Source organism: Rhinatrema bivittatum, chromosome 3 (assembly GCF_901001135.1).
Source record: "Rhinatrema bivittatum chromosome 3, aRhiBiv1.1, whole genome shotgun sequence".
NCBI lineage: Eukaryota > Metazoa > Chordata > Amphibia > Gymnophiona > Rhinatrematidae > Rhinatrema > Rhinatrema bivittatum.
Window position 1 is genome coordinate 383,916,585 of NC_042617.1, and position 18,908 is coordinate 383,935,492.

Here is an 18,908-nt window from a genome sequence, read left to right on the forward strand (position 1 = left end):
TCAGATTCAGATATACCTGTGGTGAATTCCTGATATTTTTTACCTGTTTCAAGAAGTAGAGAATCTAACATTCCTTTTCAAGGAGATTTAACCAATTTTTTGGAAAACTCTAATCTAGTGGTAATTGATAAAGGTACATTATTAGTTTCTCTACTTACAACTTTTGATGTAAACAAAGTGATGAAGGTTTACTTTAGGAAATACCCGGTTATCTATCATGATTCTAATGTAAAAATTTTTCCTGATTTAGCCATGGCTACTCAACAAAGAAGGAAGGCTTTCCTGACTTTGCGTCAAGAAGCCATAAATTTGGGATATAATTTTCAATTACGATTTCCGTGTAAATGTTTGATTAAAAAAAGGGATGAATGCAATATATTTTTTACACCTGAACATTTGGCAAGGTTCATACAACTTAAAGGACAACCCACCTCAACCCCAGATACAATGATAAAATTACAGGTGTTATTTTGCTACCATCTTGTCTTTTCTTTTAAAGCTGGTGTAAAATTTACTTCCCATTAATTTCAAGCCTTCAATTTGAGTCATTGTAAGTTATATTAAGAATTAACACATATATGTCTTATTTAAGATATTAAGTTTTCCTTTGTTTAATGTTAAATGATATCTGTTAATATCTGAGATTTCTGTTATGAACTATTTTGGTTTGTAAAATTATTTGAAAAAGCCAATAAATAAATAAAAAAAAAAAAAAAAGAAGAAATGCCTCTTTCATAGCTAGCCCAGGCCTGCATGGAGTTCCATGGCCCAGACCACATGAAAGTGGTTGGGGAGAGGGATAAGAGGCTGGATGATGGAAGGGAAGTGTGAGAGGGAAGAGGATGAAACTGGAAGGAGATAAGAAAAGAAAGAGGCTTGAGGAAGGGGAGTGGGGAAAGTGGCTGAAGGTGAGGAAAAAGGCTGAAAAGCAGGGGCATGGGAAGAGTGGCTGAAGACAGGAAGAAAGAGGGGAAGAGGCTGGAGGAATGGGAATGAGGGAGAATTACTAGAGGGAAGGAAGAAGAGGAAAAGAGATCAGAGGAAGGAAAGAGGAAATCTTTGGAGGGAAGGAGAGGGTTGTGAGTAGGGAGGGGGATCAAGAGGTGAGGGGTTAGAATTTTGGCAATCAGAGGTGGGGGATTTTTTATTTTTTTGGAGATCCATACGGGAAGGGATGGGGAAGTATGGACATATTTTTAACATGTACTTGGGCAAAGGATAAAGACATGAACCCCTCCCAGCAGTTTAATACTAGCTCTTGACAAAAAGCTACATTTTATGGTCTGAAAACAGACCACATTTAGCATCTACTCTTGGGCCCAGTGTACTAATGACTAACCTAGCATAGTGATTTCGACAGGTTAACTGGTATAATATTGCTTAGCTCAGATATCTAAGCGATGTTTGTTTTTCATGCAGTAAGAGGTGCGCCTCGGAATTTAAGGGTGACCGATGAGACAACTGATAGCTTTAAGGTCGGCTGGACCCCAGCGCCAGGAAATGTGTTACGATACCGGATTGCCTATAGGCCAGTCACTGGAGGAGAAAGGAAAGAAGAGACTGTTCCAGGAAAACAGCGAGCAGTTACACTGCAAAACCTCTTCCCCGATACGAAATATCAAGTGTCTGTTGTTCCGGAATATCAGTCTGGACCAGGAGATGCTCTGACTGGAACTGGCGCAACAGATGAAGGTAGAGTCAATTGCTACTACTACTACTTATCACTTCTATAGTGCTACTCGATGTATGTAGCACTGCATAAAAACATATAAGAGATAGTCCCTGCTCAGCAGAGCTTACAATATAATCAAAACAAACATACAGGACAAAAGACATTAATGGAATGACTAAAATCAATAAGGCTATAAGGGGGATAATCAGCGGGTTAAGATTTAAAAGCAGTCTCAAAAAGATGGGATTTTTAACTGGATTTGAATAAGGCAAGAGAGAGACCATGAAGCACCAACTCAGAATTCTATTCCAAGCATACAGTGCAGCCAGGTGGAAAGCATGGAGTCGGGAATTGGTGGGAGAAGAGAAGAGCATAGACAGCAGTGGCTTGCCTGATGAGTGGAGTGCACGAGGAAACGTGTAGAGAGATAAGAGAGGAGAGGTAGTGAGGAGCTGCAAAGTGAAGGCTTTTGTAGGGGACGAACAGGAGCTTGAACTGTATGTGGGAATGGATAGGGAGCCAATATAGTGACTTGAGAAGAGGGGTTCTATGGGTATAGTGACTTTGGTGAAAGATACGTTTTGCAGCTGAATTTTGGATGGATTATAGTGGAGAGAGATGGGTCACTGGGAGACCTGTGAGGAACAGGTTGCGGATGTCTAAGCAGAGGGTGATGAGAGAGTGGATAGGGGTTCTGGTAGAGGGTTCAGAGCGGAGCCCCTGCCATCATGATCAGAATATCACCCTGCTTCGTTTTTTTTTACTTAATCCCAGGTTTCTTTTTTATTGCTGCACAGTGTTTCATTTCTTCTATTTTACACATTTTATGGATTAAACATGGTGCATCTAACTTTGTTTTTTAAAATGTGTATCTTTCCTGAATTTCTCTCTGGTTGTCCATGACGCCTTAATGCTTTAATTGTAGCACTGTGGTGCTTTCATGGGGTTCTGACGATGATGACAAGCACTGTAGCAACTTGATCTATTTGGAGTCCGAATTGGGGGAGCGACATCATAATAGAAGCAACTTTCAAAAACTTTCAGCATTTATCTCCTCAAGAATGAAATTCAAATATGAAAGAATAAGGGTGAGGGTGGTGATGGGCGGCGTGGCTGTTTAATAATTGTAATTTGTTACTTCTGCTAAAAGGTTTTATTTGTTCCTCATGCTGCTTCCTTAATATGTAGTATTTCTGTGGTGCCATCTACCCAGTGCTGTAAAAATACGAACATAGCTATCAGATTTTTGTTCCCAGAAAGTTTACAGTCCAAGAGGCTGAGGTACTAAAGTGCACTAATGCTTTAGCAAGCATTCATGCGCGTTAAAAGCGCTGTTAGTGCACATGATCTAGTTTTCGCATGTTAACAGCACTTTTAATGCTCTTTAATTAGTGCACAAGAGTTTTAACACAAAACCTATGCTAATAAGGTAATAACATGCAAAACTATGCAAGGCAGCATATTATCTATTAGCGTATAGAAAAATAATGCATGTTAAAACATGCAAAAGTGTCCTTGCCATGCCTGTTAAGGCAAAAAAGTTAACCATACCACAGGAATGTGTACTTAAGTTTTGGTGAAAAAGCTCTCATTAATGCACTGACTTTAATGCTAGTAAATTAATACAAAACTCATTTGCATGTCATTAACATGGACATTAATGTGAGCTGATTGACATGAATTAACGGCTGATATCTACACACATTAGTACATTACTCTCCCTGAGTGAGGTGAGTTGTTTGAATGATATCACTGCAGTTCATTAACTCAGAATTTTAATACATTTTCATGCATAGCATTATCTGTGAAGGGGAGAAGTCCGAAGTGATTTTGCAGAAAGGGGACTTTGCATTAAATAATGTGCAAAATGCCCAGATTTTTGAATTTTTTGCTTATTTTGTGGCATCTTGCTCGTTTGTTTTTCGGACAACGTTCCCTTTTACGGATTCACTGTGCATTTTAGTACAGTGGAGAAGACTCCATGAGCGTGAGCCTTGGACTTCCTCCACCTGCTTCAGATGGTGGTGATATCAGGAGAGATTTTCTGCTTATGGGAAAGACATAATGAAGGCCATGCATATTGGAGCAAAGTGCTAAGATAGCCTGCAATTTCGAGTGATACTAAAAAGCTATGAAAAAGGGGGTTTATCTGGGATACACAGGGCCTTTTGAGATGCACTTTTTAAAAATTCTGCTTTCGGGCATACGGAGCCTTAAGAATTAAGAGAGCAGTTCTCAAACAGTTTGCAACGAAGCAAAGTCTGCTCCGACTTTATGCTCATGGGCTCTGCTCAGATTTTCAAAATGAAAGTATGTGCATACTTCGGCGTTTAAACACACGTTCACATGCATCTACCTTACCTGCAGGTAGATTTTTGCTAAGAAAATACACACAAAGGTTTGAAATGCTGTCTATGAGTGTATGTTTCTTCCCCTGATCTAACCTCTGGCAATGCCTCTTCTCAGTGCAGCTGTAAGTGTGTTTCTGGTGGAAAAAAAATCACAGGTACTTTTAGCCGTATTAATAACGGAGGCCAATTCAGGCATCTGGTGAATCCAGATAAAATGCATTTTACTCACAATTATCGCTTGGAAAATTGTCCTTCCTGTGCAGTTTAGATGCCTGATTCACTAATGCTTTTCTCCCATTCTGTTACTAAGGGGAGAAAAAAAAAGGTTCTTAAATCAGGCCCTGGAGTCAGCAATCCATACAGGAAACTCTCATTCACGTTAATGACTCTTTGTGATTTAAAGTTCATTCGTAATGCGTCCGTTTTCTGAACCTTTTACAGTCTTGGGAGAGCCTAGAAACTTGAGAGTATTTGACCCTACCACTTCCACTATGAAGCTGTCATGGGACAGAGCTCCAGGCAAAGTGCAGCGGTACCTAATAACGTACGTCCCAACAGCTGGAGGCGACCCGCAGGAGGTGACACTGACAGGAACTGCCACCACTGCAACACTGAAAGATCTGGACCCAGGCACTAAGTACTCTTTGTCCGTCAAGGCACTCTATGCATCTGGAGCAGGAACCGCGCTGACTGGGGAGGGCACCACGATTGAAGGTAAGCCTTTTTACTACCACATTTGAACTTTTGGGCGATGTTTTTTGGTCACAGGACAGGACAAGCCTGCAGTTTAATGATGAAGAGGTAATATAGCATTTAGGGCCGGATTTTCTAAACTATCGCGGCTCTGTGAATTCAGCAGTACCGGGGGGGGGGGGGGGGGGGGCGGGCCTGCGAAAGCCGGCAGCGATCGCACCTCCGCGGTGCTATCGCTGCCGGCTTTCGCACCCAATAGCGTTACCGTGAAAGGTGTCCCTTTTCGCATGTGATCCCTTTAGAAATGACCCCCTGAGTTTCCAAATTTGTTAGAATTTATTGCTTTTGCGCTTGTCAGTTTTCCGAGAGAAACGTGCAACAATTGCTTTGTCAAGATATTGTATGAGAAGCAGGGTGACATGTTCACAGATTGGACCGAAAATTCTAGTGAAGGCTCTCTTTTAAAACTGAATTTGTATCCCACCTGCCCCGCACCCCGCCTTGCCTCCCAAATCTGTAAATACATCAAAGCTCTTGAAAATAGTGTCCTAAGTAGGACAAAAGGGGTACCTACTTAGCTCTGTGTAATGATTGCTTGCATGCTCACTAATTTACTCATTTTAAAAGATTTATAGCTTGTTCGTCCCAATGAAGTGAAGCAGAGTTTTTTTTAGTTTGAAAATCACGCTTTAATGTCAATAAGAAATACTTTTATTTAAATCATTTTTAGTAAACAATGAACATGAAATAGAGACAAATAGCACAGCGCTGCCTTAAATAAATGCTTCATCATGAAAGAAAGTTTGTTTCTTGGTAGATTCATTAATTATGTCAAGATTATCAACTATTACCTATCAGAAGGGAGCTCTGCAAACTGATAGGCTATCTAAAAGGAAAGGAATACACACATAATAGAGAAAAGGAATGCCATACAAAACACCCCCCCACCCACCCTCCCAAACTATAAGATCCTGAATCATCAAAACGTTCGTATAAAATACACAATGTCATCACTGAACTTGCAAAAAAGGAAAGCAGTGGAATTATATCTGGTCAACAGGTAGATCATTGAGGAGCACACCTCGAGCTAAGGGAGAAAGAGATTGGAAATATAATTCCCAACGGTTGACAAAATCTCTTTTCTTATTGAACCATTCAGTTTTGTCAATGTATTTATCTAAAACACAGGTTTGGTGGATCAGATTACGAAACTGCGTTACAGTTGGTGGATCCCGTGAGATCCATTTTTGTAGTATACATTTTTTCGCTAGCAATATCGTCAATTTATACCACCATTTCACGTATTTATTGGGAAACAAAATGCCCCTGGTTTCAACCCAGAGAAAGAGGTTTACTGTGAATGAAAGGGATGTGCCACACATATGAATCACATATTTATGGACACGAAGCCAAAAAGAGCGTATTACTGGGCACATCCAAAATTGGTGTCCAAGTGTACCATGGGCATCTCCACACTTGGGACAGCATCCACTGCCAAAATTCCCCAATTTGCTAGCCTTTGCGGAGGCAATATAAAATCTGTGTAAAAATTTAAATTGAAGTTCCTGAAGAGGAATATGTGTGGACAGGGATTGCAAAACAACCTTTATAATATACTGAGGTTAACTTGGTCCCCAGTTCCATATTCCAGCTATCCACGAGAGTATCCCAGCATAGAGTAGGTTGATATTTGTTAAGCTGTCTTTTTGGTATAAGTTAATTATGTGGAGTGGGATCATCCAGATCTAGAAAATCAGAGAGAAGTTCCTAGGCATGATTATGTGGGTCAGGCAAGGTTAAATATTGTATATAATGGCGCATTTGCAGATACGCATAGAAATGCTGTGGGGGAAGGCCACAATCACCTTGAAGGGCCTGGAAGGAATGCATAGTATTGGACTCATCTACCATATGATATATAGCCCGGATACCCTTTTCATACCAATCTTTAAATACTTTGTTATGCATTCCAGGAAGGAAATCTTTGTTTCCTAGGAAGTGCAAAATGTGAGTAGTCTGTCGAGGAAACCCCAGTCTATGAAAAAACCAGTGCCATGCTGCTAGAGTAGGTCGCAGGAGTACATTATGGTGAAGATGGGGAGTACTTGTATCATTTTATGTAAGATATAAGAAAGCTGTAGAGGCTGGATCTGAAGTTGCTCTGTGGCAAAGGGTGTAAAGTAACTGGTACCCATAATTCAGTCACCAATGTGATGTTGTTGACAGGCCACATTATATTACTTTAAGTTGGCTAACCCCCCATCCCCCATGTAGCTTAGGGTAGCAGAGGTTTAATAAAGCAATATGGGGCTTTCTATCTTTCCACAAAAACTTTCGAGCTTGAGTATCTATCCCCTGTAACTCCTTCTTAGATCAATAAACAGGGAGTAGTTGCATGACATAGAGCCATTGGGGAGGATCATCGTTTGATACAATGCCACCATCCCTTCTAAATTTATTGGCAAATCCACCCACATTTGGAGCTGGGCATTCGTCTTTCTCCATATGGCCCTATAATTTAAAGATTGCACCAAAGTAGGAATGTGCAGGATAAGGACTCCAAGATATACTATGGAATCTACTGCCTGAGGGATCGGGAAGTCTTCCCAAATCCATGTATGCGCTTTTGGCTTAGTAAGCATAACCGTAGATTTCCCCAGGTTTAATTTCAGGCCTGCCACTTGTCTGTATTGAGAGAATTCTTTCTTTAGGGCCTCCCAAGACACCTCTGGGGTACTTATATGAACTAGGATGTCATCTGCAAAAGCTAACAACTTATAAGGTGCTGGTTCACTTGGGCGTGGGGAAATCCTCTTAATGTGGTTGTTATTCCTGATATTATTTAACAAAGGTTCTAAGGTAAGAATAAAAACCAATGGGGATAGAGGGCAGCCTTGTTGAGTCCCTCGGTGTAGTTCAAAAGTAGCCGAGAGGATCCCGTTGACCAACACCGAGGTTTTGGGTGGTAATATAATGCCATTAAAACATGGCAAAAATAACCAGTGATACCTAAAGCATCTAAAGTGGCAAACATGAAAGACCAGCTAACACGGTTGAATGCTTTCTCTGCTTCGAAACTAATCAACATGGAAGGTATTTCTTGCCAATGATAGATTTCTAAAGAGGGTAAAATTTTGCGACCATTCATAGAGGAACTCCTTTCCTTAACAAAACCAACCTGGTCATCATGTATGAGCAGTGGCAGCATAGTAGATAGTCGATCTGCCATAATTTTGGTGAGCAGTTTGATGTCAAAGTTAAGAAGGGAAGTGGGTGGGTATGATTCTGGTTGAGTGGGGTCTTTATTATCTTTGGGTATGACTGTAATATACTAGGGGTGTGCATTTGTTTCCTACATATTGGTAATCCGCAAAGTATAGGGCCATATTCGTTTTATTCGTGGGGAAGCGAAACGTATCGCGATTCCCCACGAATACAACAAATCTTTGCCGAATTATTCGTCCGTCTAAAGGAGGGAATTTAAACAAACCCCCCACCCTCCTGACCCCCCAAGGCTTACCAAAACTCCCTGGTGGTCCAGCGGGGGTCCGGGAGCCATCTCCTGCACTTATGCCCTCGGCTGCCGGTATTCAAAATGGTGCCGATAGCCCCTGTGACATAGTAAGGGCAAAGGCTATCAGTGCCATTTTGAATACTGGCAGCCGACTGCCCGCGTGCAGGAGGTCGCTCCCAGACCCCCCGCTGGACCACCAGGGAGTTTTGGTAAGTCTTGGGGGGGGGGGGGGGGTCAGGAGGCGCCGGCCATTCATTGCTCCTACCATGTGACAGGGGCTGACCAATGGCACCGGTAGCCCCTGTGACATAGTAAGGTCAAAGGCTATCGGCGCCATTTTGAATACTGGCAGCCGAGGGTGTGAGTGCGGAGATGGCTCCTGGACCCCCCGCTGGACCACCAGGGAGTTTTGGTAAGTCTTGGGGGGGTCAGGAGGGTGGGGGGGTTGTAGTTAATTCAATTTTAGTCGGGAAACGAATAAGAATTAACGCATGAACGTATCGGGGGCCCCCCTTGCCGAATGCAACGTATCAGCCCCCGATGAATATCGAATACAACGTATGGCGAACCTCTGCACATTCCTATAATATACGCCATATTTTGCTGAAAGGATGAATTACAATGATCAACAAGATCTTCAAACATGGCCCTTAAGCGTAAAGGTATTTGATGCAAAAGTATTTTAAAAAATTTAGCGAAGTAGCTGTTGAGTCCTGGAGCTTTGAGCAATTTGGCCTTTTTTATATTATCATAAATTTATTGTGCCGTAACCGGTTGATTTAGGATCGCTAGCTGAGAATCAGATAGTCAGGGTAAGCCAGAATGAGATAAATATTCTGCAATCCGAACTGTGTCAGCTGAGTCAGCAGGATATAACTTTTGATAAAAATTACAGAAAATATCACTTGTATCCCTATCAGAATTCACCAGTAGGCCCATGGGGAATTGCATGGTGGAAATATGCCTTTTCCCTTCCCATGTTTTGGTCATATTTGCCAAGAGTTTCCCTGGTTTGTTACCATAGTGGTAATATTTGGCTTTAAAATACCAGGAAGCTTTTTGTGCTCTCGTGTGCAATATGGAATTTAATTCATGTTGTATATTAACCACTAATGTTTGGTAGGATTTTTGTCAAATTGTTGCTTAGCTTCTTTTAACTCTTGCTTCTAAATAGCGAATCTGATGAAGCAAAATTTTATTTCAAGTCGCCAAATAAGCTATTATGTGTTACAAATAGTAAATGTTTGCCCATAAAGTTGACTGATAAGAATGAGATATCTGCTACCATCATCAGAAATCACTTGTTTAACCTGAAAGGGAACTTGCTTACCGACTAGTATTGCAACTTCTGCAGTCTTTGAGGGGGATTGCGCAGAAAATACCTGGCCCACCCACATGCGATGAAGTTTTTGATGCTCTATTTTATCTAGTTTTGTCTCTTTCAATAAGGCTATATGGACATGATATCTTTGCAGGGACTGTAAAAGTTTGTATCACCTAAATATCGAGCCTATACCAGATACATTCCAAGACCAAAATTGCAGTGGAGTCTGTGGCATATTATTTCTCTAGGTGTTTCAAAAGGTAACCAACAAACATAATCCATAGACCAGAGTTTGGACTTCCCAGCCAGAGCCCAAACCCTTCGTTGAATGTACTATAGAACAGTAGAGACATTATGCTTCCTCGTGAAGTTTCCAGTAATTCAGGATCAATCAATTTCAAATAAACATCATTACCCCCTCCCTCCCCTTGACCCCCAATAACTCCCTCCCACTACGTCTCTATACCTAGAGAACTGGGTCAATCTCCTGCATGGGACATTTCCTCCCTCCAGAGATGAGAAAAAAGAAAAAGAAAAAAAAAGGAACTTAAAGACATATATATGTAAACAGGGCACAAACATTTGTTGGTCTAATGAAGAGTTCTAGTGCATTAAAGAAGCATCCATATTATGTTGAGAAACAGAACAGAAATGCACGCAGAGTCATTCTCAAAGGTGCCATAGCCTCTGGCCTAGAGGAACATGTAAGAGGTCTTCCACATAATAAAAACCATATAATGATCCACTCGTAATTCAAACAGCAAGCAGGTGTGCGATCAGGGGAGCCCAAAGACCAAACTGGCTGCTAAAAGCATGAATATCCCTTGATTCTACATGGGGCAAGGTGATAACCTCTGAAAAGTCCACTCCTAGTGTTATTATTCAGTCAGGAGTATAGGGCCAAAATAGCTGCACTAAGTCTGTGGATCAGTCGCTCTCAAAATCGTCAACCGCAATGTTGATGATCAGAATAAGCGAGCCCACCGCCCCTGTGTTTATATGACAGCAGAAGTGAACCTGGTGAGCTCGAGAAGTGAAAAAAGCCAATCCCCAAGTTGGTTACATGGTGGAGCCAAAACGTGAGCTGGCTGAGGCGGAAATCTCTATTGCCATTGCTAGAGTCCAAAGGTTGTAATTCTAGTGTATTCACAAATTGCATTGCCACATCAACAGAATCGTAGATGTGAGTCTTATTTCACCATGTAATCTTTAACCTGGCTGGAAATTGTAGCATAAAAGCCACTTTGTGTTGTATGAGTTTTGCGCAGACCAGAGTGAAAGCCTTTCATTGTGCCACTACGAGTGCGAAATAGTCCTGAAAAATTAGTATCAGGGTGCCATCATAGTCGAGATTGTTTCTTCCTTTAAGCCAATAAAATATATATTTTGTGCGCTGAGTTCAGGAATTTTGCAATGATTGGCCGCAGTTTATTCCTGCCTGCCATCTTTTGGCCTAAATGATGAGCTTGTTCAACTCTTAGAACACCATGCTTGGTGGGGAGATCAAGCTCACATGGGAGCCAAGTTTCCAGTAGCTCTGCCAAATGTACTCTCAAATGGTTTCAGGAAAGCCAACAAAACGTAGGTTTCCTCTTCTGGATCTATTTTTTAAATCATCAAGCTTTTTAGCCTGTTTCTCAGCCTCAGTTTTTAAGTCAGTTAGCTGCTTCTCTAACTGATCTACTCGGTCCTCTGTATTCATTAGACGCATTTCTACTTCTTGTAATCGAGCTGTTGTGTCAGCCAGTATTTGATTCATATCATCAAATTTTTGATACAGCTTGTCAAATTTAATGTTGAGCGCCGTGATGACTGCGTCTACCATTTCAGTTACCTTTGCATCGCGCGACTCCGGGGATGGAGAAGCACTGGCAGCCATCGCCATTTTGAGCTCTGTTTGCCGTAATTTATTGAGGCCTCGTCTTTGCGGTTTTGCAGCCATCCACTCCGATGGTATAGCTCTCCAATATCAACAATGGGTCTGGTTTGAAAGGGTATGGCTGAAGCCATCCCCTTTCAGCTGCTCACGCTGGAGGATGCATAACACAAATTTCTGGAAGTACTCCAGTTTGTTGACGCTCCTAAGGAGATCATGGTGGTTCCCATCCACGACATCTTCAAGGTCCTCCAGATTTGAGAGCACACTATTTCTATCTCCCAGGTCAACAGAAAGGCTGATGCTATCTATCTGGTGCAGCAGGCCATGGGGTTCGAGAAGTCACATCTCCCCCACCAGTCAGTGGTCATGGAGTCTGCCCTGAAAAAAGCCCAGCACTCCCGAACCCATTCCTCTGCCCACCCCCACCCGTGGGGGGGGGGGGGTGAGAGCACAGGGAGCTTGATGCCTTGGACAGGAAGGTCTTCCAGGACGCTATGCTGGTGGCCTGCATCGCCGCTTATCAGTTTTACATGACCCAGTATAACCGCAACCTCTGGAAATGTCCAAGACTTTGCAGAGGGCCTGCCTCAGCAACAGCAGGAGGCGCTTTCGGCCATTGCTCTACTGGGCCTAGATGCTGGCAAGCATGAAGTGCAGTCCACCTATGATGTCTTCGAGACATTGGCTCGTGTGGCTGTGGAGGGCATTGGCGCCCGGAGGATGGTCTGGCTCTGAGCCTCTGACCTCCGTCTAGCGGTCCAGGAAAGGCTAGCCATCCTCCTCTGCACAGGTGAAAACCTCTTCGGGGATAAGGTCTGGGATGCAGTGACGCAAATGAAGGATCATCATGACACCCTTCAACAGTTGTCTGCTAGTGCCTCCGAAGGCCTGTCCTTGGCCAGGAAATCTTCCAGGCCGGGATCCCAGAAACCCTTTTACAAATAGGTAAATATTATCCTCCATCCTCCCAAGCTTGTACACCATGCACTGGTTCTAGGGGCCGTCCTCTCTAGCAGCGAGCATCTAGACCATAGCCAGCACCTCAGCGTTTTCACCAAATGCCTGGCGGTGGTGGTGGCCTATCTCAGATGTCGAATGGCAAATGTCTTCCCATATCTCGACGACTGGCTGATCAAGAGCGCCTCCCGGGTGGGGGCCCTGAGTGCTCTGGCTCTGATAGTGTAGGTGCTACAGACTTTGGGGTTCGTTATCAACTTCCCCAAGTCTCATCTCTTCCCGTCTCCTCAGCTGGACTTCATAGGAGCCAGACTGAACACAGCATGGGAAACAGTGTTCTTGCCCAGGGATCATGCGCTTGCTCTCGCCTCGCTGGCCACCTACGTTTGCAGCAGTCGGCAGTTATCCGCTTGCATCCTGCTCTGGCTGTTGGGTCACATGGCAGCGTCCATCCATGTTACCACTCTTGCTCTCCTGTGCATGCAGAGGGCTCAATGGAACTGACGGCTGCAATGGCGACAGGTCTCCCAGGACCTCAAGACTTCTGTCGCAGTCACGGATCCTCTGTGAATGTCTCTATCCTGGTGGGTCAATACTCAAAAAATAATCCAGATAGTGCCAGGCACTTATGTAATCAACCAAAATATAAAAAGTCTAGCTGGAATTATAAATAGATTGTATATATTTGAATATATTTGAACTGGGGAAACCTCATAAAGTGCCAATTTTAGGCTATATGGATATGCCTAATGGCTACTTGTAAGACTCTAGCTCCAACTTTGTGGTTGTTAGAGAAAAGTTATAATCATTGGTCACCCCAGATCGTACAAGTTACTCAGTCCAAAATTCTAATGGCTAACTTGATAGTCCAGTGCAAATCAGCTATGATGGTATACAAAATCAAATGTTATACCAATCGAGACTCACAGTTGTGACGCCTGATGTATACAAAACTTCATGCGATAAGTATTATGATCCCGACAGTGCAGTGTTTCGAGTAAATCCTCTTCATCAGGGAGTAACTCTTAAGCATGGAATATACCTGTATGTCTCAGCTGTGAAACTGTACTCATTGGGTGATGGCAAAATTTGCTCCTTCACTTGAGCGCTGTGCTAACGCTGAAACTGTAGCGATGATTATTTCTTCTTGGTCAGAGTGCTTTTTCCTTTCTCAGGATGCGCGATAATGATCAATTTGTACCGCTGCTTTGGCACTGACCAAATGCCTGGCGGTGGTGGCGGCCTATCTCAGATGTCGAACGGTAAATGTTTTCCCATATCTCGACGACTGGCTGATCAAGAGCGCCTCCCGGGTGGGGGCCCTGAGTGCTCTGGCTCTGATAGTGTAGTGCCAAAGCAGCGGTACAAATTGATCATTATCGCGCATCCTGAGAAAGGAAAAAGCACTCTGACCAAGAAGAAATAATCATCGCTACAGTTTCAGCGTTAGCACAGCGCTCAAGTGAAGGAGCAAATTTTGCCATCACCCAATGAGTACAGTTTCACAGCTGAGACATACAGGTATATTCCATGCTTAAGAGTTACTCCCTGATGAAGAGGATTAACTCGAAACACTGCACTGTCGGGATCATAATACTTATCGCATGAAGTTTTGTATACATCAGGCGTCACAACTGTGAGTCTCGATTGGTATAACATTTGATTTTGTATACCATCACAGCTGATTTGCACTGGACTATCAAGTTAGCCATTAGAATTTTGGACTGAGCAACTTGTATGATCTGGGGTGACCAATGATTATAACTTTTTTCTAACAACCACAAAGTTGGAGCTAGAGTGTTACAAGTAGCCATTAGGCATATCCATATAGCCTAAAATTGGCACTTTATGAGGTTTCCCCAGTTCAAATATATTCAAATATATACAATCTATTTATAATTCCAGCTAGACTTTTTATATTTTGGTCTATCCTGGTGGGAACACCTTTCCAACTTGGAGAAGGGACTCCCCTTTCAGACTGCTCCACTTCAGATGATCCTAACCACCCACTCAGGGCTGGGGAGCCCATGTGAACAGTATCCACATGCAGGGTCTCTGAACCACTCATGAAGCCTGCTGTCAAATTAACTTCCTGGAGCTTCGGGTGATACATTATGCCTTGTGGGCGTTCAGAGACCGGTTGTCACACAAGGACGTCCTCATTCGGATGGACAACCAGATAGCGATGTGGTATATCAACAAGCAGGGCGGCACAGGTTCGTTCCTCCTCTGCCACGATGTGGTGCAGATGTGGGCATGGGCCCTTTCACAGGGGATGTATCTGTGAGTGACATACCTGCCAGGTTGCCTCAATGTGCTGGTGGACCACTTGAATTGATTCTTCCAGCCACATGAGTGGTCCCTCAATCTGGAGGTGGGGGCCGAGCTGTTTCGCCGATGGGGTACGCTGGATGTGGACCTCTTTGCCTCCCCGCACAACCAAAAAGTGAGCAGGTGCTGCTCCCTAGTGTCAAGGGATGGACATCCGGCCGGCGTTGCCTTCTCCCTCCACTGGGGGAGAGGGCTGCTGTACGCATACCCCCCTCTACCACTCCTCTTGAGGACACTGCTGAAGCTTCAGCAAGACAGGGAACCATGATATTCATGGCACCCTCCTGGCCCTGACAGGTGTGGTTCCCACTTCTGCAGGTCCTGACGGTTCGGGCACCCCCCTCAGCTGGGGACGGCGCCCGATCTCATCTCTCAGAATCAGGGCACCTTGCACCATCTGAGCCTCCGGGCATTGGCCCTAATGGCTTGGATGTTGAGCACATAATCCATGTTTTTTTGTAACTTTCTCACATCCAAAATATTGTTATAATATTTGTTAAGTTTCATACTATATTTGTTGTTGTATTGGGAAATGTTCTTTACTTTGTTACTCTCTGCCTTTACTCACATTGTTAATTGTAAACCGGGTTGATGTGATTCCTATCATGAAACTCGGTATAATAAAAATAATAAATAAATAAATAAATAAATAATCCTCCAGCCCTTGGCACTCTTGGACTGTGTCTCCCAGGTCCTGGTGGCTTCTTGGAAACCTTCCACCAGGAAGTCCTACAGCTTGAAGTGGAAAAGATTTTCCACCTGGTACATGGGACATGATCTAGATCCTTTCTCTTGTCTCCTTCCCCGGCTGCTGGACTACCTGTGGCATCTCTCCGAGTTCAGGTTTCAAACCAGCTCAGTTAGGGTTCACCTTAGCGCTATCAGTGTGTACCATTGGGGTGTTGCTGGCGCACCTGTTTTGGTGAAACTGTTAGTAGGCTGCTTCATACGGAGCCTCCTCCAATTGAAGCCCCCTCTCTGGCTTCCTGTTGCATCCTGGAACCTCAATATTGTCCTAGCATGGCTCATGTGCTCTCCTTTTGAGTTGCTACAATCCTGCGATCTGATGTTCCCCACCTGGAAAGTGATTTTCCTGGTGGCGGTTACTTCAGCTCATACGGTCAGTGAGCTTCAGGCCCTGGTTTCGTACCCACTGTACATGAAGTTCTTCCATGATCGTGTGGTCTTTTGTACGCATCCTAAGTTTCTGCTCAAGGTGGTGACTGATTTTCACCTCAATCAGTCAATTGTTCTACTCACGTTTTTTCCTGAGGCCTCATTCCCATCCCAGGGAAAAGGCTCTCCATACCCTATACTGCAAAAGGGCCCTGGCTTTCTACCAGATCACACAGCTTGCCACAGGCAGTCCACACAGCTCTTTGTGTCTTTTGATACCAACAGACTGGGAATGGCTGTGGGTAAAAAGACCTTGTCTAACTGGCTGGTGGACTGCATTGCCATTTGCTATGCACAGGCAGGCCTTCAGCTAGCCAGCAGAGTAAAAGCTCACTCTGTGCGGGCTATGGCGACATTGGTGGCTCATTTGTGTGCAGTCCCTGTTGTTGAAATCTGTCGAGACACAACGTGGAGCTCTCTTCAAGCATTTGTGGCTCATTACTGCTTGGACAAGGGATGGGCGTCAGGACAGTGCCTTCAGTCAATCCATCCTGCACAACCTGTTCTAGACATGAACCCAACTCTTCTGTTTGTGCCTCTTGTGGGAACCAGACAGTCCTCGGTCGACCAACAGTGCACAGTTGTTGTTGTGCCTGTTGCACCTTGTTCGGTTGCTGTTTGTCTGTCCTATAGATGAGAACAGTCTGGGGCTTGGTACTCACCCACTTGTGAGGACTACCATCTTGCTTGTTCTAGGAGAAAGATGCAGATTCTTACCTGTAGCAGGTGTTCTCCTAGGACAGCAGGATGTTAGTCCTCAGGAATCCCGCCCGCCTCCCCATGGAGTTGGGTTCTCTTTCTGGTTTGTTTTATTTTTTCGCTCATATTTTTCTCTGTTAAAAGACTGAAGGGGGACCTTGCGTGGACGTGCGGATAGCGGCTTACTGGGCATGCTCAGTGTGCTGGTCAAAGCTTCTAGAAACTTTGACAAAAGTTTTTTGTGCTGGGCTCTATCGGATAATGTCACCCACATGTGAGGCCTAACATCCTGCTGTCCTAGGAGAACACCTGTTACAGGTAAGCAACTGCGCTTTCTCCATATTCAAAACCAGGGTTTTATTTACAGACACAAGTTTCCTTTACAAATCACACAGAACCTGGTTTAGCAGTCTGTTTACTCACAGTGGATGTTTTGTCCAGGTCTGATCCTACCAGGTTGCTTCACTGGTATTCCCCATTCAGAATCCAGGCTTACCCTACAGCAATGGAGCTTTTCCTCTCAACTTTACTGTACAGCCCTCAGCCATCAAGTTGGCCAAGCACTGGGCTTTTCCCAGCATCCTCATTTGAACCCTATGAGGACCGATCCATATCCTTGGGGATAGGGCTGTGTCCCAGGCTAACATGGGTTTGAGGTTGCCTCATTTTAAGTCATTCTATAGTCTCACTAGAAGGACACTAAGCCTGGTTCAAAGCCTGCAAAATGCTTTACGCCCTAACATCATCCCCCTCCCTTCGGTGGTAACCGCTGGGTACCCTTGGGATTCAAAGCTCCTATCTTGGGGTGTTATCTTTACTGCCTTCCCAGGTGGCAGGATTTAAAGATCCCTTGTTGTGACCCCAATCTAGGGTTCCCTGTAAGAAAACAAAGATATCAGGCATGACTATTAAAAACTGTTATTAAAAATAAGTTCAATCACAACAGTATTTAGCCTTTGAGGGCCAGTGTATTGGAAGACAGCAGTTCTGGTTGAGGCCTGAGGAAATTGCATGCCCCACAAATTGTTTGGTTCCTTGGAACTTGTCCTTGGTGGCAATGTCCCCGCTAATTTCTAGGTGCAGCTCGTCTTTGACTTAACATGGGTAAGAGTTTAGTTCTGATAAACTCAGATCTTCCTCCACTGAGTCTACAAAATCCAAGTTTTTTTATCTGGACTCTGCCAGGTTCCCATTTGGGTAGTCCCCCAAAGAGATCAAACTTGGCCCATGCTGCTTCTAATTTTCAAGTTTCCTTTGAGTCTGGTCCTCTTGAGATGAGGTTACAGCTGCTAATGCTTTCTTAACTAGTTTGGCTTGTGCAGCATCATATGACTTATTTATTTATTTAACAGGTTTTTATATAACGCATATACACTTACAAAGTGCAACTAGGTGGATTACAATTAAAAGAAACATACATAATAATCAAACAATTTAAAAAAGCAAAATTAAAAGTATTAAATACAAGATATGAATTACAGACTGATAAGTAAAGATGGGTAGTACAATTTAACTTAATGGGTTGGCATTATGGGCTAGGAAAGGCTTGTGAGAATAAGTACGTTTTACAGCTTTTTTGAAATCATGTTTTGTGGTGGGTTGGTGGATATGATTGGTAGAGAATTCCATAGTTTAGGTCCTGGGACTGGAAAGGCACGGTTACGTGTTAAATTCAGTCTGGCAGTTTTTACTGTGGGAATTTGGAGGAGATTTTTGTCGGCTTTTTGACTTCTTCTGTTGTGGAGCAGTAGTCTTAGTTCTGAAGATTCCCTGGGTACTCTTCCCAGATAGGCTCTAATTAATAGAGCTGCCTTCTGGTTACTCTTTCACTTATCCCCTGGTTTACCTCCTGAAGATCTTACTTTCTGTCTGGCATGCCACATTTCTTTGGAGATGCACAAGTGCCTTGCTCAGCTGGGGTATTGCTGTTTTCATTGCCATGTCTAGTTGGGAATTATAGTGTGCACAATTTTGCTCATTTGGAAAGTAAAGATTTGATGGAGCTTAACCATGAAATCCTGTTCCCGAAAGTAATTCAGTATCTGTGCTCTATTCATAATGGCTTCACTACGGTGACAATGCTTCCTACTCTCTCACCTTTGTCCACATTCCTCTGGGGTGTGACCACTGTGGGTCCAAGATTTCTCTGTTTGAGTGACATAACTCTTCATTGGGGCCACCCTGCCATGAAGTACTCAAGACCTCCACACCACAGGCACTGGGGTCATGGTTGTCCTGTTTCTTTCCCAGGCTCTCCTCATTTTGTCATAGCCCCAACACTCTTGCACAAAAGATGAGAAGTACATAGATGT

At 43.7% G+C, this 18,908-nt stretch overlaps 1 protein-coding gene across 3 annotated transcripts in view; it reads left to right on the plus strand.

Moving 5' to 3' along the window:
* COL12A1 (collagen type XII alpha 1 chain) overlaps positions 1-18,908 on the plus strand; it is a 359,822-nt gene that overhangs the window by 133,413 nt on the left and 207,501 nt on the right. For 2 of the 3 annotated variants that reach the window (XM_029595614.1, XM_029595613.1), the window contains 2 exons: positions 1,420-1,692; positions 4,465-4,737. The exons of the other annotated variant lie outside the window; for it this stretch is intronic. In XM_029595614.1, the coding sequence (XP_029451474.1) occupies positions 1,420-1,692; positions 4,465-4,737 (546 nt within the window). The remainder of the gene's footprint in view (positions 1-1,419; positions 1,693-4,464; positions 4,738-18,908) is intronic. 3 annotated transcript variants of the gene reach the window in all.